The sequence below is a fragment of the Peromyscus maniculatus genome, chromosome 1, assembly GCF_049852395.1.
Source record: "Peromyscus maniculatus bairdii isolate BWxNUB_F1_BW_parent chromosome 1, HU_Pman_BW_mat_3.1, whole genome shotgun sequence".
Lineage (NCBI taxonomy): Eukaryota > Metazoa > Chordata > Mammalia > Rodentia > Cricetidae > Peromyscus > Peromyscus maniculatus.
In genome coordinates, this window is record NC_134852.1 from 34,608,711 (window position 1) to 34,635,873 (window position 27,163).

The 27,163-nt window shown below is 41.9% G+C and overlaps 1 protein-coding gene and 1 long non-coding RNA gene across 2 annotated transcripts; one reads left to right on the top strand and one right to left on the bottom strand.

Annotated features, from left to right (window-relative positions):
• Positions 1-234: 234 nt before the first annotated feature.
• On the top strand, positions 235-24,130 carry LOC102925405 (cytochrome P450 2B1-like). The gene is made up of 9 exons (XM_016006547.3): positions 235-448; positions 2,043-2,205; positions 2,329-2,478; positions 5,966-6,126; positions 8,698-8,874; positions 9,320-9,461; positions 11,376-11,563; positions 11,733-11,874; positions 23,634-24,130. The coding sequence occupies exons 1-9, from the start codon at positions 272-274 to the stop codon at positions 23,813-23,815; spliced, it is 1,482 nt and encodes a 493-aa protein (XP_015862033.2). The 5' UTR covers positions 235-271; the 3' UTR covers positions 23,816-24,130.
• On the bottom strand, positions 23,632-25,649 carry LOC143273895 (uncharacterized). Its single transcript, XR_013052165.1, has 2 exons — positions 25,505-25,649; positions 23,632-23,964 (listed from the first exon to the last, which is right to left on the bottom strand). It is a non-coding gene; the product is annotated as an uncharacterized LOC143273895 (long non-coding RNA).
• Between the last annotated feature and the right edge of the window lie 1,514 nt (positions 25,650-27,163).

Here is a 27,163-nt window from a genome sequence, read left to right on the forward strand (position 1 = left end):
CTGACAAGTGCACACTCACCCCCAGAAATCAAGATGCATTACTCCCAATGTTCTTTAGTCCTGTGTACTGTTTCATTGTCTTTGGTAACATCTATGGACTAGAGAGTGAGCAGGTCACCAATAGCCCAAGCAGGAAGTAAGGCTGCTCACATTCCTAGACAATAATGAAATAGGAGGCGGGAACAGCTCAAGTTGCTCAACTGGTTGGAGAGACAGGTTTGGCATAAAAGGCCCTGCTGGAGTGTGCAGTGGAATATACAGTCATCAGACCATGACCATGGAGCCAACTGTCCTGCTCATCCTCACTCTTCTCACCAGCTTTTTGCTACTCCTGGTCAGGGGCCACACAAAAGCCTGTGGCCAGCTACCACCAGGACCTCGTCCCCTGCCCCTCTTGGGGAACCTCCTGCAGATGGACAGACGAGGCCTCCTCAACTCCTTTATGCAGGTAAGACATGCACAGGGCCTGTGCCTTATGGGTTTAGACCCATATTTGCTCCTTCAGAGAGAGGAGCAAGGGACTTCTTCTAGGCCGTAGGTTCAGGTGGGAAGGTCGCTGGATGAAAGCTGAGATGCTGATTGGTGATGGATGGTGCCCAGATCAATAGGAGAGTCCTCCTTAGGTGTGAATTGTGTGGGTCACTGTGCTTGGAGTGTGAAAGGTGTCGGGGTGTTGAGGTGTGTGCCAAGGGTTTACAATTTTCCTCTTTAATGCTTCTTTGTTCCCAAAGAGAAACAAAGATGTCAGAGGCATCAACAGATAAAGTTTACTTCTGCCAACACAAGGGATTAGCCTGCCTTGTTCCAGAACAAAGGGGAGGAGAGGCAGGTCATGAGATGAGGTAGGTAGGGAGTGCTTATCAGTTATAAACACCATGGACCATCCAAGCAGCTGAGCCTGGCACCATCATACCAGTCTTCACAGGGGAGATTTCATGTTCAATTACCACTTGTTTATTAATAATCATTTATCATCCTTGGCCTCACTTCCCATTTAGAGAGCTGATTTAGTGGCAACCATCCCAACTTCCTGCTCCCCTTTGGTTTTTAACAGATCACCCATCTGGATCATTGGTTTAGTCCTTTATTTTTATTTGACTTTTGAGACAAACTCATGATCCTCCTTCAAGTTTCATAAAATATCTTTGATCTTATCTCTGTGTTGATAGCTCATTGTTGCTTAAGATTCAATGTTGTGAGCTGGCCTTAAAACATAAGTAGGTCAATATCAAACATGGGTAGAGCTTTTCCTTAGCATGATCCCCTAAATAACACCGGACACTGACTATTTCATAGCCTTTCATTTCTATTAGCTGCATTACAATCTAGAGTGAGTTAAAGGCTATGAGAGGACAATGTGGGTTATGTGCAAACACTGCACCATTCTCTTCAAGGGCTTTCAGCCCTTGAGGGTTGTGACATTTCTGGGATCAATTCCCTGTAGATGCCCATATGGTTGCATTGTCAGGTATTTTCCAACTGTGTGTGCTGTAGTCATGACTCACATTCAGGTCCACCACCAGGTGACTATCACTTTCCCTTCCCATGTAACCCAGTGGGTGGGTCAGGACCATCCTCTGGATGTTGTTGGAAGGCATTGAACAGGTTTATGCTGGATCACAGGAAGCATGTTTCAGCTGGCCAGACTAAAGGGTAAGGTCATGGAGCCACGTGAATTGTTGCATCCATATCTCTATCTGTTTTGTTTTGTTTTTTTGAGACAGAATTATATGTATCCAAAGTGGCTTCTAATTGGATGTGTATCTAAGGATGACCAGTGACTCTCCGGCCTCTACCTCCAAAGTGCCAGGATTATAAACATGAGTTGCCCTTCCTCCCTACAGTACTACAGTACTGTACTGATCAGGAAGTCCAACCAATCAGTGCAGACTATGTGGTAAATTAACCCTTCAACTCTTAGGTCCCCAGAAGGGAAAGGGTGGCCAGAGGAGGAGGTGTCTATTCACCAATCTGTGCCTAAGTGTTTTCACAGTGTAACAACAATGCTTGTGTTAACTAACCATAACTCTTGTGCTTGTTAGCTTCGAGAAAAATATGGAGATGTGTTCACAGTGCACCTGGGACCGAGGCCTGTGGTCATGCTGTGTGGGACAAAGGCCATAAGGGAGGCTCTGGTGGACCAAGCTGAGGCTTTCTCTGGCCGGGGCACAGTTGCTGTGGTTGAGCCAATTCTACAGGGATATGGTGAGATATGGGACAGGCTGGAGTGGAGGATGTGGTCCAGGAAGGTGGAACCCGAGCTGTGGGGCAGGACTTGGGTGCTCTGACCTTCCAGTATAACCTACTCATGCTTCCCTACTTTCTTAGGTATGATTTTTGCCAATGGGGAACGCTGGAAGGCCCTTAGGCGATTCTCTGTGGCCACCATGAAGGATTTGGGGATGGGGAAGCGAAGTGTGGAGGAGCGGATAAAGGAGGAGGCCCGATGTCTGGTGGAGGAGCTGCAGAAATTCCAGGGTGAGTCTCTGAGAATGGGCATAAAGGAAGATGGTGATACAGGGATCTGAGTGCACAGTCATGGAAAGAGAAAGAGACATATAAGGGTAAATAAAAAGGGAAACAGACTGACAGACATACACAGAGAGAGAAAGAGAGACAGAGACAGAGACAGAGACAGAGAATTTGGGGAGGATGAGATATGGACAGAGGTGGAAAGAGAGAGAAATACAAGGGCAGGGAAGAAACATGAGGTGTATTGTGCCCAAAATAACTCAGAAACATGTACTGACTGTAGTGATTATGTTTCTTCAGAAAATCAATCTGTGAATTAATGTTGTATGTCAATTGGTTATGTGGTGCATACTCTTTTTCTCAGAACTCAGATGGTCAGGAGTTCAAGGCTAGTCCTATCTACATTGTGATTGCCCTGCCTTTCATGTGACTGTGGCTGAGTGTAGTTCCTTCTAGCACCACATACAGAGGGCATAATCATAATTTTACATGTTTGTAATCTCAGCACTTCAGAGGTGGAGGCAGGAGGTTGAGATTTCCAAAGTCATCTTATAGTGAACATGGAGTTCAAGGTCACTTTGGCTTAATCTTTCTTGTTGTCCCCCTTCCCCAGCCATGTTCTTATCAAAGACAAATACAGACTCTAGCTAAATGAAAAGGAAGGAAGCAGGAAGAACTACAGACATGTTCTGTTATGCCCAGACCACGAGGACCCCAAAAAGACCACCACAGAGACCAGAGCCCGAATCCCACATATAAAAACAAAGCAGCCTTTATTCTCAAGCTTGGAACTTGGGCTTTCTGTCTGATGCAGCAGTGAGAGCAGAGGGCCCAAGCCCAGGCAGAGTGGGGTTTTTTATCATAGAAGAGGTTGGGGGGGAGACCCTGATTGGCTGACATTTGTCTAGGGGTACAGGAATTGTTTGGAATGTCAGAACTTTCCTCTTATACACAGGCCCCAATGGGTGGGGTCAGCTTATGGCTTTTCCAGGGTCGAGGTGTTGCCTGCCTGAAGCTGTGTCTGGGCCTCTAAGCCTGTCATGGCAGCTGTGTAGTCAAACTGTTTTGGGGCCGCCACACAAAATTCTAAACAAGGAACTGGGTTTTCTTCCTTGTGCTTGTGCTGGTGAGCAGCAGTGAGCACAGAGGCTGATGGGAGTTTGACTCTGGGTGAACTCAGAGGCACTTCTGGGGACTTGAGGGGTCTTTACATCAAGGGCATATTGGTGACATGACTGTTGTTTGCACCTCCATTTCTGTACACGGGACATTTGCCGTCTCTTATTGACCTTTCTCAGGAGATCTGAGAGGTCAGTGCAGAGGCTAGAGGGAAGAAAGGTGCAGAGGCTGGGAAGAAGGACTGGAGAAAGCAGTCAGAGATGGAGGGACCCAGAGGAAGAGAAGTGAGCGCTCAGGCTGAGAGTGAAGGTGATGAGCCCCAGGGAAGGATCTATATTGCTGTCTGAAGGACCAGGCTCCAGGCTGTAGCTGCAGTTTTCTCTCCAGTCCCACCAAACCCCGGCAGTCCAACAGCCCACTTATAAAACAAACACACAGACACTTATATTATTTAAACTGTTTGGCCTAATAGCTCAGGCTTCTAGCTATCTAGTTCTTACATCTTACATTAATCCATTTTTGCCGGGCGGTGGTGGCGCACGCCTTTAATCCCAGCACTCGGGAGGCAGAGGCAGGCGGATAATCAACCACTTTATTATCTATATTGAAAGGTAATCTTATAAGGAAATTTTTTTTTTCCGAGACAGGGTTTCTCTATGTAGCTTTGCGCCTTTCCTGGAACTCACTTGGTAGCCCAGGCTGGCCTCGAACTCACAGAGATCCGCCTGCCTCTGCCTCCCAAGTGCTGGGATTAAAGGCGTGCGCCACCACCGCCCGGCCAAGGAATTTTAAAGGAGTTGTAAATCAAATCTAAACTTTTATACATAAAAACCAGTCAGCTGAACTATGAATCCTGGGGGTACATACCCATTTATAAATAGTTTCTTATATCAGAAAATTGAGGTCAGGAGCAGGTGAAAAGAATTAATCATCACCTTTGATCACCAACCAGACCTAACAAGAAAAGTACTTCAGCTAGCAACAATCAGACTGCTCTGTATTTTTTATATTAGCATAATGAATCTATAACTCAGCTGTGTGTCCTTGTGAACTTCAGATTGTTTTCTGAGGTTCTTCATCTTAAAACTATTCTTAGAGCATTTGGTCTAACTTGAAGTTATTAAAAAGCTTTGTTTGAGCTAAAGGTGGACACAGAAAACTGTTAATGTATCTTTCAGCATTAAGAGAATTAGAGCCAACCTAGATCCTGGGGACTCAATTGTTTTCCTTAATCATTATCCTGAACTGTGATCTAAAGCAGTCCTTAGGTAGAACTTAGAGGCCTTAGCTGTAAAACTCATAGGCCCTAACTGTGTAATATTTCCTTGTATTTATTTTTATTCATCAAAACTCTGTATAAACTATCATTATTATTATCAACTTGAGAGTACAGTTTAGGTAGGAATCATTTTCATGACAATCCACAGATAAAAATGCCCAGTAGAATGAGATGTTTCCATGGGATATAGACACTACAATACAGGCATTGTGGATCTCAACACATCAGTTAACACCACACCAGATACCAGAGGAAGACAGCAGTAGAAACATGTAAAGGCACAGCAGAAGCAAAAAACATTCTGAGGTCTGGGGTATTGTGGCCCTGCCTAAACAAGATTGACCCATCAGAGAGTTTCCTCCTGGTGGGCTGACACCTTGGACTCCAATTGCCACCTGCTGCTCCTCTGGCGCACATCTCCTCTGGTAGATTTACATGGGATCAGACCACAGTCAAGCCAGCCCCAGGGTGAGGGGCAATGGTGGCCCTCACCACTGTTCGACAGACAACAGTCCTCCAACCAGCAGGTTCCATGACTAAACCTGACATACAAAGGTGGCAGGGAGCAGGTGCTGATGGCTTCTGGAACACCACAGAGCCCAGAAGTCAGAGAAGGGATGGAGGAGGGCTGGCAGATGGACATGGAGTGTGCAGAGATTGTAAATTCACACAGGCATTCCCTGAATCCTTCTCTGCACCATTCCTGCCAGTGGGAGTCAGCCATCAGCTCAGAGTCAGAATGTTGTCCTGGAGGAGGTGCAGGGTGGAGACTGACTACATACACTGTTCTCCCCATCCTAGTATCCTAGTCCCAAAAAGATAGCTAAGTTGCCTTGGTGAAGGTAGCTTTCCTTTCCATGTATATGAATAGCATTCCATATTCTGTACCATATTGAGGGAAGTTAAATAAAATGATGTATACATTTCTAAGTAAAGGGCCTAGACTCTTATGTATGTCATATGTGGAAATGTGGTAGCTGCTGTTGCTGTTCTTAGAGTACTGAGTGGTGGGGGCAGCCTCACAGGATGGGGCTGAAGCCAAGTGTTCCATGGTTCTTTATCCCCTGCCTCCTGTCCTGCATTCTCCTCCTCCAGGAGCCCCCATGGACCCCACCTTCCTCTTCCAGAGCATCTCAGCCAACATCATCTGCTCCACTGTCTTTGGAGAGCGCTTTGACTACAAAGACCGCCAGTTCCTTCACCTGTTGGACCTGATCTATCAGACCTTCTCACTATACAGCTCATTCTCCAGCCAGGTCAGTGGGTGGGATAAAAGGAGCATTCAGGACAGAGAGTAGAGGAGGCTGCTCTGTGGGCAAAGAAGTGAGTGTCTTAGGGCAGGAAGAAAAGCAGAGACAACATGGAGAGGTGAGGAGTTTGAGAGCAGGACAAAGAGAAGGATGGGGAGCAGGGCAGAGACCTGAATGTAGAAATACAGAGCCATACACACATGCAGAAAATGGTGATGTTGGTGATGCAGCTGTAGCTCAGAGGGCAGAGGACTTGGTTTTCATGCCTGAGGCCCAGGCTGTATATCCTGGGTGTCGTGGTACAGAACTCATGCAATTCCTGCACGTGAAGGCAGGGGGATGAGAAATTCAGGGTGTTCCTTAGCTACATAATGAGTTTAAGGCCAGTCTGGCATGCCTGAGACCTTGTGTTCATAAAGCAAAACTCCCAAATTAAAAGAAACAATGACAATTCAGCACAGGGTATTGGGAGAGAAAGCAGAGGAGAGAAAAGAGAGACACAGAGAAGGGAATGGTTTATTGCAGCCCAGGAGAACCTGCTCCAAGGCTGAACACAGTGCTTGCAAGAAATCCATAGAGTTGCACAGCTAAGACTTTTTTTTATTGGAGAGACTTTTAAGGAGTAGGGAAAAAACTCAAATTCATGTTAAAGCTTACTTTCTTTATTCTCTCACATTGAATCTTTCTTTGTTTGTTCTACATAACTAAATATACCCAACATAAATCCTTCAGGTAATACAAAAGTTACATTTGAAGGTCACATTTCATTTGATATGAAATAGAGTCATCCCTACAACAAACACTTGTTATAAATCTTAGCTTTCTAATTGGTGTAGTTATAATTTGCAGCTGCAGCATAAAGAAAGAACTGGTCATTGTTATCTCTTTAGAGAAATAGACTTATAAAAGATTTTAGAGGATTTATAAAACTAAACTATTGAGGAGTCTAAGGAAAATAAGAAATCATCAACTATCCTATATTTCTGAGTATAAGACAAATTTTAAAGTAACATTTTGTGATTAGGAGGAATGCCAAGCTTTCTTGAAGTCTCTGTACTAAATGCTTTGGTTGGAACTCAGGTTTACCTTAAATCTCCTAATATAAGCCTACTTGACATTTTCCAAGGTACAGTGACATTAAAAGTGTTTTAGTTCCTGAAATATATTTTTCTGACCTATGTGTAACTTTAGATCATAAAAAAAGGAAACTTGTAACTCTTTTTCACCTGTGCAATGTTAGGACTCAACATAAAAACAGTTAGTTGGCTGAACTTTGAGTTTTCAGGTGCATGCCTGTATCATACAACTGAGATTAGGAATTTGTGCAGAGAATTAATCACTGGCCTATGTTATCACCCAGACTTAGCAAGAGAGACTGGCATAGTAATTAGGTTGCTATGTACCTGTAACCTTGGTTCAACAAATCAGACAGCTGCTATTTTGTCCTTGTGAATTAGACTGCTTTCCCTGGGAAATGTTTATCTTAAAACCCATTAGCAAGGCAAATGGTCTAATTTGAAGTTACTTTGAAGCCTAAAACCAGCTGATAGTATTCAGCTGTCTTAGTAACTGGAAATACAACAATTTTCCTATATCAGCCTGAGCTATGGTATAAAACATGTCCTAAGTATATGACAGTCCTCGTGGAACAATAAGCCTAGTTATGAAAATATTCTAATATTATTTCTATTCACCAAAATTATACAGCTTAAGAAGAAATCATCTTCCTAACAATCCACAGATATAAATGTGTCCAGTAGATGGGATACATTCATGAGATGAACACATTAAAATATAGGCAGTGGAAGACTCCCAATACCATATACAGCAGCAAGCATGCAGGGACACAACAGAAGAAAATATATTCTGGAGTCTGTTTTCTTGAAAGCCTTGCTTGAGCAAGACGATCCCATCGAAGAGTTGAACTTCTGGTGGCTGACACCTTGATTATTAATTGCCATCTGCTATTGCTGACATATCTATAGTCTACCAGCAAAGGCTAGAGACAGATTTAGAGACAAGTTCAAAAGCATGCATATGTATAGTGTACACATATGAGAGGGGTATGTGTATGTGTTTTGCCTGTTTCTTCATGAAATCTGGGACCTAGGAGCATGTGGTTGTTTGAATGGAAATGGCCCACATAGGCCAGTGTCTTTGCATGCTTGAGTTTTAGTTGAAGAGGTGTTTGGAAGGATTAGGATTTATGACCTTATTGGAGGAAATGTGTTGCTAGGGGTGAACTTTGAAGTTTCCAAATTCCATGCAAGGCCCAATGTTCTCTCTAGTTCTGTCTGTCTGCCTTTATATAATGATGTCATTTCTCAGGCACATGCCTGTCTGTCTGTATATCATGATGTCAGCTCTCAGGCACATGCCTGTCTGCATGCTACCATGGTTCCTAATGGACTAACCTTCTGAAACTGTAGGCAAGCTCTCAAAAATGCTTTTATTTGTAAGAATTGCCTTAATTGTGGTGTCTCTTCATAGCAATAGAAGAGTGACTAAGTTAGAGCACTGTCCACTTCTTGTGACCAGGTAGATCCAGGCGACCTCTTGGGTCCTTCTTTCTTGCAGGTGTTTGAGCTCTTCTCTGGCTTCCTGAAGTACTTTCCTGGTGCCCACAAGCAAATCTTCAAAAACATGCAGGAAGTCCTCTACTACATTGGCCAGAGTGTGGAGAAGCACAGGGCAACCTTGGACCCCAGCAATCCAAGGGACTTCATCGATACCTACCTTCTACGCATGGAGAAGGTAAGTCCTGCATGAATGAGAGAAGTGATGGGTGAGAGTGAAGGCTGGGGATGTGAACAGAGGAAAAGGGGGGCAGAACGTGGGGAGGAAAAATAGGAAATGGAGTGGAGAAGATGCAGAAGAATCTAGAAATTAAGACTAGAGAAGGGGAGGAGAAAATGAAATAGGGAGAAAGAAGGCTGTGGAAGAAACACAGGGCAAGGGACAAAAAGCAGAAAAGACCTCAGAGGAGAGAGAGCCTGGGAGACAAAACGTGATAAATACCAGAGAGCAAAGTCAAGAGATAAGAAGACAGAACAGAGAGCCAGCGACATTGTCAGGACTGAGAAATGCCGTGTGATCCATACAGTGTGAGACAGAAGGTCAGTTCCCAGGATGTGTGAGCATCTTCCTGTAAGGACCCAGTCACCCCTGACCCTCCCTTCTCTCTCCCATCTGGAACCAGGAGAAGTCCAACCCACACACGGAGTTCCATCACCAGAACCTCATGATCTCCGTGGTGTCTCTCTTCTTTGCTGGCACCGAGACCACCAGCACCACGCTCCGCTATGGCTTCCTGCTCATGCTCAAATACCCCCATGTTGCAGGTGCATCACAGGCTGCCAGTTGGGGGATCTTCTAGCTCCCTTTTGTCTGTGGAAGTTTGTATGGATGAGAGAGACATGAGCCTCTTACATCTGGAGCTCTGAAGCCTTTGGTCTACTTCTAAACTAGGGCAGTTCTGTGGATATTGTGTGAATGAACACTCAGCTGGCCCATTTTCTGTTATCACTTAAAGCTTGATCCATCCATCCATCCATCCTTCCTTCCTTTTTTCCATCTGTCTTTACATCCATCCATTCACTCATCTTCCTGTCCACCCACCCTTTCTCCCATTTACCCATTTTATTCATTTACCCATCCATCTATTATCCACCCATCCATTTATCCATTTTTCTATCCACCCAGCTACACACCTATTCACCTACAAATGTAGTCATCTTCACATCTTCTCTACATCTATAGATTATTAATCCTTGATTCTTCATCTCTGCTTCACCCAATGACAAATATTTCATTCATTTATTTCAATTAATCAACTCATGAATTTTATGAGTGAACTATCTGTCATTGATACATTGGTTTATTCATTTATAAGTCTTTTCATTTCTTAAGCCTTCCAACTGTCCTTTGAACTTACTGTTCATGTGTCCATCATTCTTCTATGTATGTATGTAATAACTCACTCATTTACCTCTGATTTATTTATCATTCAATACACCTACCTGTTTATTCCTATATTTACTCATTCATTCATTCGTTCACAAATTCTTTTATTGAACCTAACATTTGCTTGATTATTGGTTAGTTGTGCTCATTGATTTATTTATTATTTCATTATAAATCATTTATTGATTCATTAATTGTTTAATATAAAAAGTAAAAAGTGGAATATTTATATCCAGTTTTTAGTTTGCTCATTTCATTTGCTCAGCAGTCTTTCCTCCTATTAACTGACTCATTCACTGCTTTGTTGACTTACACACACTCACATTTTAAAAATTTCAAAATGATTTGCTGTTACTGTGAGTGTGTCTGCTCATGTGTGGAGGTAGAAGGATAATTCTGTGTAGTTGAGTCTCTCCTCTACCTTCACATGTCAAACGTCAGGCTGTCAGGATGCAAACCAAGTACATTTACTGATTGAGCTATTTTATCAGCCAACATACTTACCAACGTATTCATATTTTGTATTCAATTCTACATAGACTGATTTACTTCCTTTTATTTCTGAGGATATAGCCTCAGATTCTTAGCCTGGATGTTTAAATTTATTTTACTAATGTACATTGTTGTTGTTGTTTTCCTTCATATATGCCTGTGTGAGGGTGTCAGATCCCCTGGATCTGGAGTCACAGAAAGTGTGAGCCACCTTGTCAGTGCTGGGAATTGAACCTGGGTCCTCTGCAAAAGTAGCCAGTGCTCTTATCCACTGAGCCATCTCTCCAGCCCACCAGATTTTTAAACATTAATTCAGTGCAAAGATGTCCATCTGCCTGTCTGTCTGTCACTCTTTGTGTATTTGTATATTTGTGTGTGTGTGTGTGTGTATGAGTGATATGCAGTAATACAAAATATAACATTACATATGCAGTAATACAAAATATAACATTACATTTCAAAAAGAGACAATTCTTACTATTTCCCTCTCCAGCCTTCACTCCAGATTGATAGATAAAAACAGCCCTTTGCTGTAGATTTTCTGTTTCTCTCTTTTATGAGCAAGGTTGGAGCTTTTGAGAGAGACTCTAATATAGATCTAAGTGTGGCTGGAGAGACAGATGTCTAAGGGAAGCACAGGTGTGCATGCCCAAGAATGCACCGTGTCTTTCTCAGCAGAGTCTACTTTCTCTGCACTGTTCCTAGGCTATTAGCTGGCAGAAAAACAGGGTCACTGTGCATTGCCTGCGTGATGGGGGTGGGGAGGTGGGCATTGTCTATTGTCTCCTTCTTCTGTGCAGAGAAAGTCCAAAAGGAGGTCGATCAGGTGACTGGCTCACACCGCCTACCAACCCTTGACGATCGCACCAAAATGCCTTACACTGAGGCTGTCATCAATGAGATTCAGAGATTTTCAGATCTCGCCCCAATTGGTGTACCACACAAAGTCACCAAAGACACTTTGTTCCGAGGGTACCTGCTCCCCAAGGTGAGACCAGCTGCCATTCCACATCTCTACTCCATGATCACCCTCCATCTTCCTAGTCACTAATTTCAGCCTGTTTGTGGTTTCCTAACATTCTGTTTCTTAGGGACTGACAGTTTGCAGATGGGAGTCAGGGTATGCTAATATCTTTGTGTCTCATAATATCTCCTAGAACACTGAAGTGTACCCCATCCTGAGTTCAGCTCTTCATGACCCACAGTACTTTGAACAACCAGACACCTTCAACCCTGACCACTTCCTGGATGCCAATGGGGCACTGATGAAAAATGAAGCTTTTATGCCCTTCTCTGTAGGTGAGAACCACTTGTGCTTCCTTTCCCAGACACTAGAGGGCAGGCTCATCCTCCTGGACACAAATAGGATCAGGTCCATGTTTACTAAGTCTGTCCCAGCTGCTTTGCCTGAACCATCCTATTTCACTCTGGCTACAGTCCCACAAGGGGAATATTTAACTAAGGGAGCATCTGGGTCAGGAGGATTTTGGAGAGGTATTTTAAAGCCTCTAAACTCGAGCAAATTCATTTTCTTTCTTATTTTATTGTGAGGAGAAAACCTTTTAAGATGAGTGAAAATATTTGTCTTTAATCCTGATTAAATGCCTGGAAAAGGAGAACAAAGTGTCTTTACAGAGAACAAAATGTGCTAAGCACAAAACCAGGTTTCTGCCGCTGCTCCCAACAATAACAGATTAATTAATAGAGGGGATGGGAGCACAGATATTCCCATGTCACGATGTTCAAGACGTCTTTAAGGCCAATGCAGTAATTCCCATGTAAAGTCCTCAAAAGACAAGAAGACAGTTTCTCCCCTTTAGAGAGTGTAATGATCAACATAATCCATAGGTTCCCTTTCAGTTGCATCAAATCTGTCAATAGTTTTGCTTTTCCTATTAGACTTCTGTTTATTTATTTTTCTTTTTTCCCCTTTTATTAAAAATAGATTCTTTTCTCATACAATATATACTGATTACAGTTTTCCCTGCCTCTCCTTCTCCCAATCTCTCCCCACCAACCCCTCCTCTCCAGATCTACCCCCTTTCTGCCTCTCATTAGAAAAGAACAAGCTTCTAAGAGATAACAACCAAACATGACAAAATAAAACATAGATAAAACAAAAACCATCAAATCGAAGATGTACGGTACAAACCCACAGAAGGAAAAGAGCCCAAGAGAAGGCACTAGAATCACAGTCCCACCCATTCACACACCCAGGAATCCTATGAAAACACTAAAATGAATTTTATAATATATGCACAGAGGACCTGGTTCAGACCCAAACAGGCCTGTCTCAGTCTGTGAGTTCAAACGAGCCTTGCTCAGTTGATTCAGAGGGCCGTGTTCTCCTGGTGTCCTCCATCACCTCTGGCTCTTATACTCTCTGCCTCCTTTCCCTCCAGGTTCCCTGAGCTCTGATGGGATGCTTTGGATCAAGACATTCCATTTTGAGCAGTGTGTTCCAAGGTTTCTCTCTCTGTGAAATGTCTGGCTGTGGGTCTCTGAATTTACTCCCAACTGCTGCAGGAGGAAGATTCTCTAATAACAGCTGAATGAGGAAGGCATTGATCTATGAGTGTAGCAGAGTATCTTTTGGTGTCTCTTTATTGTTACTTTCTTTTTTTTTGGACCCATAGCATTTGGTTTTATCCTATGTCTCTGGGCCATCTAGTGTCTGGTTCAGGGTCACCCAAACAATGTTGCATTTTCAAACCAGACCTTGGATAGTTACTCCCACAATGTGCCACTGATGAGCCCTAGCATGTCTTGCAGGAAGGACAGCTTTGTTCATCAAAGGTTTTGTAGCTGGGTTCGTGTATACATTTCTCTTCTGGGAGCCTGCAGAATACCTTCCTATACCAAAGACACAAGAATATGAGGGTGAATGTTCTATATGTGGGCACCAGCTCAATGTCTCCAAGTTCATTGAATTCTGTTGGTGTTCTCTTCAGAAATGGGGCCTCTGCTGTCAGTTTGTGGAGAGCAACCTATTGTCTTGGCAACAGCTGTGGGTTGTTTGTGGTCTTCCATGTGACCCCTTTGGCCAGCAACTCAATAGAATGTAACCCAGTCCCGGTACTAGAAGCTTCATTTAGTGACAAGAGATGGCCAGTTGGGACTATGTCTCTCTCATTACTTGGAGACTTCATTAGGATCACCTTTACATAGTTTAGGAAGTTTCCACAGCACTAGGTATCCACACCACCACTCAATACTCCTCAATTCTAGTGGTTTCTCCCCACATTCTATACCTCCAACCCACCTCTCTTCCCTACCTGATCCTCTCATTCCTGTCCCCTCTGATGCCCCTAGTCCACCCATGAAATCTATTTTATTTCCTCTCCCAGGGAGATCTATGTATCCCTCCTAGTCCCTTCATCTATGCCTAACCTTTCTGGGTCTATGGATTGTAGCTTGGTTATCATTTACTTAATGGCTAATATCCACATATAAGTGAATACGTACTTTGTTTATCTGTCTTAATCTGGGTTTTTCTCACTCAGGATTTTTTTCTAGTTCCATCTATTTGCCTGCAAATTTTGTATTGCCATTTTTTAAGCAGTTATATAATACTCCATTATATAAATGCACCACATTTTCTTTATCCTTCTGTTGAGGACCATGTAGGTTGGTTCCAACTCTGGCTATTATGAATAGAGCAACAATGAACATGGTTGAGCAAGTGTCCCTATGGTAGAATTAAATGTCCCTTGGGTATATACCCAAGAGTGGTATCGCTGTATCTTAAAGTCAGTTGATTCCTAACTTTCTGAGGAACCAGCATACCAATTTCCATAGTGGCTGAATAAGTTTACACTCTCACCAGCAATGAAGGAGTGTTCCTCTTACTCTGAATCCTTGAGAGCATATGCTGTTTCTTGTGTTACTAATCCTAGACATTCTAACAGGTATAAGATGGAATCCCAAAGTCATTTTGATTTATATATCCTGATGGCTAGGGTGTTGAACATTTCTTTAAGTGTTTTTCAGCCATTTGAGTTTGCTCTATTGAGAATTATCTGTTTTAATCTGTATCCTACTTTTAATTGAGTTGTGTTTTTATATATAATTTCTTAAATTCTTTATATATTTTGGATATTAGTCCTCTAATCGATGTGGAATTGTAAAAGATCTTTCCCATTCTGCAGACTGCCACTTTGTCCAAATAATGGTGTCCTTTGCCTTGCAAAAGTTTTTCAGTTATATGAAGTCCCACTTTTAATTATTAATCTTAATGTCTGTGCTATTCTTATTCTGTTCAGGAAGTCATCATCTTTGCTAATGAGTTCAAGGCTGTTCTCCACTTTCTCTTCTATTAGGTTCAGTGTATCTGGATTTATATTGTAGTCTTTGATCTATTTGGACTTGAGTTTTGTGCAGGGTAATAAGTATGGATCTATTTGCATTCTTCTATATTCAACCATCCACTTTGACCAGCACCATTTGTTGAGGATGCTGTCTTTTTTCCCCAGTGTGTATTTCTGGCTTCTTTTGGAAGGATAGCTGTTTTTACTATGCTAATCCTATGGATTCATCAGCATGGGAGACTCTTCCATCTCTCGATATTTTCTCTAATCTTTGTTCAGAGAGTTGAAATTTTTCTTGTACAAGGCTTTCACTTGCTTGGTTAGAGTTACCCCAAGATATTTATATTATTTGAAGCTATTGTAAAAAGTGTTGTTTCCCTGGTTTCTTTCTAAGCCTGTTTGTCATTTGTATATAGAAGAGCTACTGGATTTTGTGAGTTAATTTTGTATCTAGTCATTTTGCTGAAAGTGTTTATCAGCTGTAGTAATTCCCTAGTGGAATTTTGGGGTAACATATATATTACATATACATATTATCATATCATCTGCAAATAAATATACTTTGACTTCTTCCTTTCTAATGTGTATGCCCTACATCTCCTTCGGTTTTCTTATTGCTCTAGCTGAAACTTCAAGTACTCTATTAAATAGATGTGGATATAGTAGACAACCTTGTCTTGTTCTGAATTTTAGTGGAATTTCTTTGGGTTCCTCTCTATTTAATTTGATGTTGGCTATAGGCTTTCTGTAAACTGTCTTTGTCATGTTTAGGTATGTCCCTTGTATCTCTAATCTCTCCAGCACTTTTATCATGAAGGGGCATTGAATATTGTCAAAGGCCTTTTCTGCATCTAATGAGATGACCATGTGGTTTTTCTTTGTTTCAGTCTGTTTCTGTGGTGGATTACAGGTATTAATGTTTCATATAGTGAACCATCCCTGGATCTCTGCAATGAATCCTGCTTGATCATGGTGGATGATCTTTTTGATGTGGTCTTGGAATTGGTTTGCAAGTATTTTATTAAGTCTTTTTGCATCTATAAGGGAAATTGGTCTGTGATTCTCTTTCTTTGTGCAGTCTTTGTGTGGCTTGGGTATCATGGTAACTATGACTTCATAAAATGAAATGGACAATGTTCCTTCTGTCTCTATTTCATGGAATAATTTGAGGAGTATTGACATGAACTGTTCTTTGAAAGTCTGGTAGAATTCTGTGCTAAAACCATCTAATCCTGGGCTTTCTTTTTAGGGGAATGGGGTTGGAAGACTTTTAATGACTGATTCTATTTCACCGAGGGCTAGAGGTCTGTTTAAATTCCTTATATGATCTTGATTTAACTTTGGTAAGTAATACCTATTGAGAAGATTATCCATTTCTTTTAGATCTTCCAATTTGGTGAAACACAAGTTTTTTTAAGTATGTCCTTAAAATTCTTCTGATTTCCTCAGTGTCTGTTATGTCTCCCTTTTTACTTCTGGTTTTGTTAATTTGTATAGTCTCTTTCCACATTTTAATTTGGATAAGGGTTTGTCAATCTTATGAATTTTTCTCAAAGAACCAATTCTTTGTTTCATTCTTTGTATTGTTCTCTTTGTTTCCCTTTTATTGATTTCAACCCTGTGTTTGATTATTTCTTGCCATCTTCTCCTTTTGAGTGTGAGTTCTTTTTGTTCTAGAGCAGTATTTTTCACCCTTCCTAATGCTATGACCCTAAAACCCTTGTGATGACCCCCAAGCATAAAATTTTTTTGTTGCTACTTCATAACTGTGATTTTTCTACTGTTATAAACCATAATGTAAATATCTGATATGTAATATAATATCGACCCACAGATTAAGAACTGGTGTTCTAGAGCTTTCAGGTGTGCTACTAAGTTGCTAGTAGAGATCACTCCAGTTTTTGTTTGTTTGTATTTTTAATGTAGGCACTTAGTGCTATGAACTTGCATCTTACAACTGCTTCTCTTGTGTCCCATGAGTTTGGGTATGCTGTGTATTCATTTTCATTGAATTCTAGAAAGTCTTTAATTCCTTTCTTTATTTCTATGTTGACCCATTTTCATTCAGTAGAGAGTTTTCCAGTTTCCTTAGGTTTGTACGCTTTCTGTTATTGTTGATATCCAGTTTTAATCCATGGTGGTCTGATCTGATTCGTGGATTAAAGGTCTTTTGCTTGGGCTTCAGCCACAGTTGACTACAATTTTGTTGTATCTGTTGAGACTTATCTTTTGACCCAGTAAGTGGTCAATTTTGGAGAAAGTTCCATGAGGTGCTGAGAAGAAGTTATATCCTTTTGAGTTTGGGTGAAATGCTCTGTAAATACCTGCTAGGTACATTTGGTTTATAACATCAGTTAGCTCCAGCATTTCTCTGTTTAGTTTTTGTTGGGATGGCTTACTGATGAGAGTAGAGTATTGAAGACTCCCAATATCAGTGTGTGAGGGTCAATGTGTGATTTAAGCTCTGGTAGTGCTTCTTTTACAAACTTGGGTGTCCTTGTGTTTGGGGCGTAAGTGTTAAGAAATGAAATGTCCTCTTGGTGGAATTTTCCTTTGAGTATGTAGTATCCTTCCCTATGTCTGCTGATTGATTTGAAATCTATTTTGTTAGATAGTAAAATGAGTACACTAGCTCATTTCTTAGGTCCACTTGCTTGGTGTTGGTGTTGGTATGTGTGTTTCTGTCAGGATCCATGATCATAAGCTGTTGCAGCCTGCAGGATTATGCAGTGAGAATTCAGCCATCATTTACAAGGTCAACCCACCAGAATCAAGGATTCTGATGGAGCATTAAACCAAAACACAGGGCATTTTGGAATTATTTTCTTTTGAGTGAATTGGCTGTTTCTTGTTGTAGATTTCTTGTGCAATTACAGCTATCATATCTCTCTATTACCACACATCTTCATGTAATATGTATAAGTAATCTCATGATTACATCTCAATCTTATGGATATATATATATATATATATATATATATATATATATATATCCATGGGTGGTCAGGATGATGACTCCTCATTAGCTGTACAATTTTGATATATAGAAAATATACCAGAATATGCTTCGTAACTAGGTCAATTGTTCCACAACCTGTAGACACTTAAAGCCTGCCTTGTTCCTTGTACTCACACTAGCAAAAATAACCATCTCTCCTCAGTCTAACACAAACTGCACACATTTGGCTCATTTTTACCTCAGAGCAAGTTCAAACTAGACTAAAGGCCTTTGTAAATAGATTATAAGTTTTAAACTTTACAGTTATGCACAGGTGAGAGTCACAGGTACCAAGATTACTAACACAAAGCACTCTAAGAAAAGCATGCCAATTCCTCTCCAGACAAATCTGCTGACAATAGACCTATGTCTCAAAGTTTGTCTCATTTGGGCACTATGGCCTTCCCTCTTACTCCTGAAACCTTGAAAATGTGTGCTACCATGGTAAATGGCTCAGCTCCTTATTGCTTACCCTAAGAATGTGCTTTTGACCAATGAGAGGTAACTCTTGTAATTTTTTCTATTGCTTTGAGCCACATGTAGAGGAGACATTTTAGGCTAGATTAAAGAAGAAGCTAAGGAATTAGGAACTAGAATAAGAACAGAGAATTAGAGCCAAGAAATTATAGACATGTAGGAAGAGAATTAGAATTAAAAGTCAGAAGAATAAAGAGACATGCACAGAAAGAACATGGTGTAAGCAAATTCATTCCTTCACCTCAGATTCTGAGTTTTCCTTGCTTACCATAGCATCACCTTTTGAACCCTAAAAAGAAGGCTTTAAGGCTGATCCTTAAAAGCCTTCCTTATGTTTCCCTACTTTTGCTGGTCTGAATTATTTATTCCCTGTGTCTGTGGTTAATATTTTCAGGTTCGAGTCTTGTTTCCAACACGTTCTTTAGGGCTAGGTTTTTAGATATTGTTTAAATTTGACTTCATCTTTGAATGTTTTATTTTCTCTGTCTATGGCGATTGAAAGTTTTGCTGGTTGTAGTAGTCTGGGCTGGCATCCATGGTCCCTTGGAGTCTGCGGCACATCTGTCTGGGCCCTTCTGGCTTTTAGAGTCTCCACTGAGAAGTCTAATAGATCTGCCTTTATATGTTACTTGGTCTTTTTCCCTTGCAACTTCTAATATTCTTTCTCTGTTTATACATTTAGTGTTTTGATTATAATGTGCTAAAGGGAATTTCTTTTGTGGTCCAATCTGTTTGGTGTTCTTTATGCTTCTTGTACCTTTATAGACATCTCTTTTAGATTAGGAAAATTTTGCTGAAAATATTTTCTGTTCCTTTGAGCTAGGATTCTTCTATTTCTATTATTCTTGGGTTTGGTCTTTTCACAGTATTCCAGATTCCCTGGATGTTTTTTGTCAAGAGTTTTTTTTTTTAATTGAACACTTTGTTTGACTGATGTATCCATTTCTTCTATCATATCTTCAATGCCAGCGATTCTTCCATCTCTTGTATTTTGGTGGTGAAGCTAGCCTATGTAGTTCCTGTTTGAATTCCTAGATTTCCCATTTTCAGAATTCCCCCATTTTGAGTTTTCTTTACTGATTCTATTTCCATTTTCAGGCCCTGAATAGTTTATTTCCTCCCACTGTTTGTATTCCTTTAGATTTCTTTAAGGGATTTATTCATTCCCTCTGTAAGGATCTCTATCATCTCTGTAAGGCTTTTTTAAAGGTCTTTTTCTTAGGCTTGAGCTATGTTGGAATGTTCAGGGCCAGCTGTGGTAAGGTTGATGGGCTCTAGTGAAGACATACTGTCCTGGCTGTTCCTGGTTGTGTTTTTGTGCTGGCATCCAGGAATCTCAGATTGGGGTGATTATAGGTCTAGGTGCTGATTTCTGGGTTTGTCTGTGTTGAGTGGGTATTTTGTTTCTTGGTCTTTGTTTCCTTTCTGGGTTTTAGGTGAGCATAATGTCTGTGTGTTCCCCAGGGGGACATTTTCTGTGGACTTGTTTCCTTGTCTACCCAGCTGGTGTGTTCCCAAGGACTGCCTGCTGGTTTTTGGAGGCAAGAATAATGGGATGAGTTGGGGGAAGGTAGGGTGGAGGAGAGGATCTTTGTGATTCATTGGGTATGGGGTCAGTGAGGACAGGGAGAGCACAGTAGGCATTCTGCTACAGAGCTGTGGATGAGACTGGGGTGTGGGTAGATCAGGAGAAGCAGAAGGAGAGGTGTGGATCATCTGTGAGCTTACCTGCTTCCTTGGCAGGAATGGTCTTTGAATTAGTTAGGGGTGACTTCTGGGGATGATCTAGGAGATCCACAGGAGATGTACAAAGAGGGGCAGGGGCAGCAAGTATTTTGTTGCAGAGTTGGGATTGGGTCTTGGGGAACAGAGGAAAAGGTGAAGATCTGCAGACAGCCTGCCTCCTACCTGGCAGGAGTTGCTTGTAGGTTAGCAGGGAGTGCAAATTCATTTTCTTAAGAAAGAACAGCAAGAACAAATTACAACATCTATGAATGCCATGAGCTTGGTAGGGTCTTGGGGCTAGGGTGACATTTATCTGTGAGCACTGGGTATTTGGGGCATGTGCTGCACAGTTGTCTGTTTGCATTAAATACTCTTTGGTTTGTTCAATTGTAAGAGAAATAAAAATTACTAACATTTATTTGACCAAAGAAACCATTCATGATGGACAATAACCTGAACCAGAGAAAGTTCAGGGTTACAGCAGCCATCAGAGTCAGCCCACAGTGTCTATAGACAATAGGGAGCTGGGCATGGACACACAGCTCTATTGTTGCCAGCTCTGCTTTTGCCTTACTTGGCCGTGCTGGAGTAGTTGGCAGCCTGGGGTGGGTCAACTGCTACGAAAGACTGAGACTTGTTCTTCAATGGAAGATACAATCTCAAGTTGTCGAGTAGTTGGCTGCCTGTTGTGTTTGGTTAGTTTGTTACATACAGAAGGTGCCTTTGGCCAAATTTAATTTAGTTTAATGGACACCATGAGATATAAACATGAAAAATTTGTGTTCAGGTTTCTTATCTTTTGGAGGCAGAAAGGTTCTAGACACAATTTCTTAGCCTTTAGTTGAGCCCCCACCCACGCTAGGGATGGAACCCAGGGCTGAGTGTATGTTAAGCAAGTTCTCTTGAATGAGCCCACATTTCCAACCTCTCCTTGGTGCATTCTAGAAGATGCTCTCCTGCTAAGCCTGTCTACCATCCTCCCTTCACTAAGGGATTTTAGGCAAATGCCTCCCCTTCTCCCACCCTGAGCCATGTCTCAGCTAAGAATTGTCTAGGCTTGAGTGTCCAAGTGACTTCAGTGACCCTGGGGTCAGCCCAGCTCCTGAACTGTCCATATAACAACAGTCCCAGGTCTAGAAAGGCAGGGATGTAGAGAAAAGGGACAGAGACAAATACATAATAGAATGATAAGGACATTGTAACAGATCCCAATAAAGAGAGGCACACAGAGGACACAAGGAAGCTGCAATAGGAGGAGATATGTGGAAAGATTCTGAGTGTGGACATGAGACAGTGAAGAAGCGTGAGGAACCAGAGGTGAAGGGGGAAGACTCCAAGAGAAGAAGGGGAGAGAGAAGGAAGGGTGAGGAACCAGAGGTGAAGAGGGAAGATAGGAAGAGAGGAGGGCGAGAGAAGGAAGGGTGAGGAACCAGAGGTGAAGAGGGAAGATAGGAAGAGAGGAGGGGGAGAGAAGGAAGGGCAGGAGACACAACTAGAAATAGATAAAGGAACTCGAGGGAAGACACAAAAGGAACATATGACAAGGTGTCCTTAGACAGAAAGGGGAGGGGCTGAGATGGTATCTAGGGAATTTAGAAAGACACAAGTAGGTGGAATAGATAAAAGACAAATAGAGGTGATAGGAACAGGTTCAGGTAGTCCATCAATGGAAGAAAGGAGAGAGAGAAAGAGACAGAGACAGAGACACAGAGAGACAGAGAGAAAGTGTTAGTGCCAAAGAGACATGAACAGTGTCCAAATCACCAGCTTCAGGCATGAGGACATTGTGTTGAGAATGAGATCAGCCATTAAAAGCTGCTCTGGAAAAATCTGGGTCACAAAACCAGTTCTGAGAGAACCATCTCAGAGAGATACTCCATGCATTTCTAAGCTCATGTCACCTAAGTTCTGAAAAGGAGGTGCCCAAAGGGATAGGGTGTTTTCTCTAAATACTCCCACACAGGCACAATTTCCCAACAACTGGAGAACACAGGGTTTGCTTGGAAATCCCTCCTCCACCAAAGTAAGGGAGAATTTCAGGGCCACAGCAACACCTGGAAAGAGTAGGGCTTTTAGACTTTTGCCCTAACTTTTTCCAGAAGGACGCCCTCACACTGGACCACACTTATCATGACTATCAATATGGAGGAGGGTGTTTATTTTTTATTCATTTTTCTTTTAGAAACAAGCCACAGACTGTTGCCTAAACTATTCTTGAATTTACAATCATCCCAATTCAACCTTTAGAGGCATGTACCAGAACACCCAGCCTTCTTAGGTGGCAAAAGATGAACATGTTATCAAGTTTGGCCTACAATTAGCCATTTTAGAAATTTCTTGACACACAGAAAGACCAGAGTGGAAGGCTAGCCCACATAGCAAGCACTGAGGGTTTCCAGCTACACCCAATAATAACTGCTTCTAGCACCTGCAATGGCTCCCTCCTATCCCACACATCACCTGTGCCTTAACAGAAAACTGTAGCATTCATTCCATCAAAGTATGAAATTCTCCTGAGCAGTTACTGTACAACATGCAAAAGGTTTTTTCTGGGCTCACAAAGTAGGTCCAACAGTTCTGAAATTAATACAGTGCCTAGGCTCCTTATATCTCAGAGAATCCTGTGGGTTCCATAGACTCCTTATCATGTGCTCCTGCCCATTCTTAACTGTATGAACAATTGTGTTCAGGAACTTGCTGGATTTCTTTGGTCTCAAGCTGAAGAAGCAAAGGGAGCAGAGAGAAAGAGAAAAGCTGTGAATGGGGATGGGTGACAGAGGGGACAGAGGAAGGGGAGAGACAGAGAGGCCATGCTCTGTAGTCTATCAACTTCCTGCCTCAATCTCCAAAGTGCTGTACTTCCAGGCATGTGCCTCCATGTCTGGCTCATATAGGACCCTTAACACCATCCAGTTGTTAATCTAAGAGTCTTTGTAAACAGTATCTTCACCCTCAGGGCAGCCAATGAGATGGGTACCAATCCTTCACATGAGAATGGAGGGAACACTAAAGATGTTACATTAAACATGTGTACACATACACACTTTGCTCCTACTTAAGTGGGTTCTTACAGTTCTGGAATGAAGGACTCTCATAATCTAACAAAAGCTAGAAATCTGTCAGAAGTGACCATGAGACACCCACCAACAGTTTGTCTTGAATTTTATGACTAATTTGTTATGTGTATGTTTGCATGCATATACGTGTGTGCTATGGGGTGTGTGTGTGTGTGTGTGTGTGTGTGTGTGTGTTTATGTCAAAGGACAGACTGTGGGCATTAGTTCTCTCCTTGCAACATATGGATGGGTCCAGCGGATTGAACTCATGTCCTCAGGGTTGATGTCAGGCCCTTTCCATGCTAAGAAGTCTCACTGGCCCTTGCACCAATTCTTTAATGTTTTGGAATCTCTTAGTGTTTTCCAAGTGCAAGTTGAAGGTCAAACTCACTCTTACTCTTTGCAATGGACTGAGTTGTCTGGGTGTAGGGATGGGATAGTCTGAAGATTGTATACTGCTTTGGGGCTCACATGGCTCATCCTCTGTGCCCACAGGAAAGCGAATTTGTCTTGGCGAAGGCATTGCCCGCAACGAATTGTTCCTTTTCTTCACCACCATCCTCCAGAACTTCTCTGTATCCAGTCCCGTGGCTCCTGAGGACATTGACATCAGTCCCAAGGAGATTGGCTTCGGCAAAGTGCCCCCAACATACCAGATCTGCTTCTTGGCCCGCTGACTGGGCTGTGGTGGCCAGGTCTCCCCGCTGCTGTTGAGAATGGCCCCATCTTTCTGCCTCTGAGAAACCTGCTGGACTCCAGGCCCTGGGTCACTGCTCACTTCCTCCTTCCTGTAACTTCTGCAAAGCTGGAGATGTGTTCTTCTGCCCTGTGAATGACACTGGAGAAATCAAACAAATGTCTTTCTAGAAGTATGAACAGAGAGACTTCTGGAGGCCACATCTCATATTAAGTCACTCCCAATAGCCATAGTCCCCACGTATCAGCTCCCGGTGATCCATGATCTATGCTGATGAACTCTGTATATGGTTGAATTCTTTGTCTCTGGACTTGCCTAATATGTATATATGGTTCATGTCAACAGAATCACATAGTATATGTGTCTGGTGTCTTTTACACAGTATTATCTAGGTTCCTGAACTTTGCAGGCCACAGTCACATACCTTCTTGTTCTTTTATTATGATCTTCTTAGCATCCACTCTCTGAGCAGAGGCCTCCTCAGCCATGGTCCCTGAGCTATGTGATTCTTAACACCGACCTCATGTTCCCTTATGTGTCTCAAAAGAATCACACCAATACTTTTATTAGTCAAGGTTCCCTAAAGGAACAGGACTGACAGGATCAATCAGTCTGTCTGCCTATCTACCTATCTACCTACCTATCTATCTATCTATCTATCTATCTATCTATCTATCTATCATTTATCTACATCTACCTATTTATCCATCCATCCATCTACTATCTATATATCTTCTATCTATACGTGTGTGTATATATATGCACACATCTATCTATCCATCTATTTATCTATCATCTATCATCCTTCCATCCATCTATCTGTCTATTATCTATCCATCTATCTATCTACATGTATCTATCTATCCATCCATCTATTTACTATCTCTCTATATACCTATCTGTATGTATGTATGTGTGTATATATATACATCTATCTGTCTATTTATCTATCATCTATCTATCATCCATTCATCTATCTATCTACATCTATCCATCTATCTACATCTATCTATTTATCCATCCATCTATCTACTATCCATATATATATACCTATCTGTATGTGTATGTGTGTGTGTGTGTGTGTGTATATATATATATATATATATATATATATATATATATATATATATATATACATACACACATCTATCTACCCATCTATCTGTCTATCTATCTATCCATCTATCCATGCATATATGTGTGTGTGTGTGTGTGTGTGTGTGTGTGTGTGTGTGTGTGTAGCTAGAGTTTTCCTGCCTGGCCCACAGTCAGGACAAATCTCTGTCACCTGCCAGTCCCACAGCTGCTCAGACCCAACCAAGTAAACACAGAGACTTATATTGCTTATAAACTATATGGCTGTGGCAGGCTTTTTGCTAACTGTTCTTATATCTTAAATTAATCCATTTCTATAAATCTATACCTTGCCATGTGGCTCGTGGCTTACCGACATCTTTACATGCTGCTTGTCATGGCGGCGGCTGGCAGTGTCTCCCTCCACCTTCCTGTGGAGGGAATTCTCTCAATTCTCCTGTTAGTCCCACCTATACTTCCTGCCTGGCCACTGGCCAATCAGTGTTTTATTTATTGACCAATCAGAGCAATTTGACATACAGACCATCCCACAGCACCTATACATCCATCTATGGTATTTATTAGACTGGCTTACAAGCTATGGCAAGCTGGTGCAACAATGACTGTCCCATAAAGAAAAGGCTGAGAATTTGGTAGTTGTCCATCCAAGAGTCTGTAAGCCTCGGTTGTCCCACATGGTGCTGCAGTCCTGGAATATATCTGGAGAGCTGATAGTTTTCAGTCTCTGTTGTAATCCAAAAGAATTTGGATTTAATACCAGCCACAGCAACAGGTTAGATAAACTTGAGTTAGGGAAGGCAGTCAAAAATCCTTTCCTTATGGCCCTGGTTCCAGTTCAAGTCAGCTTCTCTGTCTTTGCCTCTGTGTCTCCTATCTCTAGATAGAGATAAGACGTTGTATGAGAGTAGAATTATTTCAGTCTTTCTGTCTATATCTGTTTCTCTGTCTGTCTCTCTGTCCCTCTATTGTTTCTCTGCCTCTGTTATGTGATCAGTGGTAAGTTCCCATATCAAAAGTGCAACCTAAACTACTAAAGAATTTCAGCCTAGGAACAAAATGGTGAGTTTTATCACATAACAACCCCACTCCTGGTACTGATTTCCTGCATTAGCTACCTTGTCACTGTGGTTAAGTATCTGCTCAGAAGCAAGTATGAGGAAGGATTTATTTGGAGTCAGTTTCAAGGCAGGAAGGCAAGGCAGCTGGACCTCTAGGTTTGCTGAGGGAGCATGTGGCAGGTGGGAAGGAGAGAGAACAGGGTGTGAGGAAGAGGTTCCCTCAAGTAACCTACTTCTTTCTGTCAAGTCTGAGAACATCCTAAAACTACTGCTAACTAAAGATCAAGCATTCAAACAAATGGAGTCATGGGAGATATTTCATATTCTTTTCTTTCTTTTTCCTTTTTATTTATTCTACTCTCATACAATACTTCCTGACCACAGCCTCCCCTCTCTCCTCTCCTCCTACCACATGCACCCTCTATCATAGATCCACTGATCCTCCATTTTTCTTCAGAAAAGAAGGAGGATTCCCAGGGATATCACCAAACATGGCATAACAAGATGCAAAAAAAAAAAAAAAAAAAAAAAAAACTAGATGGAACCATCGTATGAAGGCTGGACAATGCAAACTAGTATGAGGGAAAAGGCCACAAGAGCAGGCAAAAGGTCAGAGACACTCCCACTCCCATCTAACCATGGCATTTTGTAAATGGACTGGTGTCATTAGCACATTAGCATAGGAGTGTTCAGTCTCCTTTTTAGCTCTGTCAGTCTAAGGCACACTTGATTGCCCCATGTCATGTTATAATGCAGCAGCAAATGCCTCACCAGACATCAGTGCGGTGTTCTTAGAAATAACTGCTTCCAGAAGCACAAATTTAAAAGCTCTACTAATTATAACTTCCCAGCATCTGGTATTCCACCTCAGTAGAAAACAGAGTAAGAGAGTCTCAGCATCCTGCAGCTCAGAGTCTACAGGGGACAGAGACACTGTCAGAGAGAGATGGGTCAGAGAAAAGAGCAGAGAGTTCAACGTGCTGAGAGACAGCCAGGCGGCAATCACCAGTCACAGTGATCAGAGACCCAGAGGCTCCAACTGCTCCTCAGCCAGGCTGAAGACTCTCTCTCCCCCTGACTGCTGAGCCTCACCATTGCTGTGTCTCTTGTCACTCCACTTTCTGCCATCTGTGGCTGTCACAGGCAAGAGAGTGAAATGGGAATTCCACTCAAGT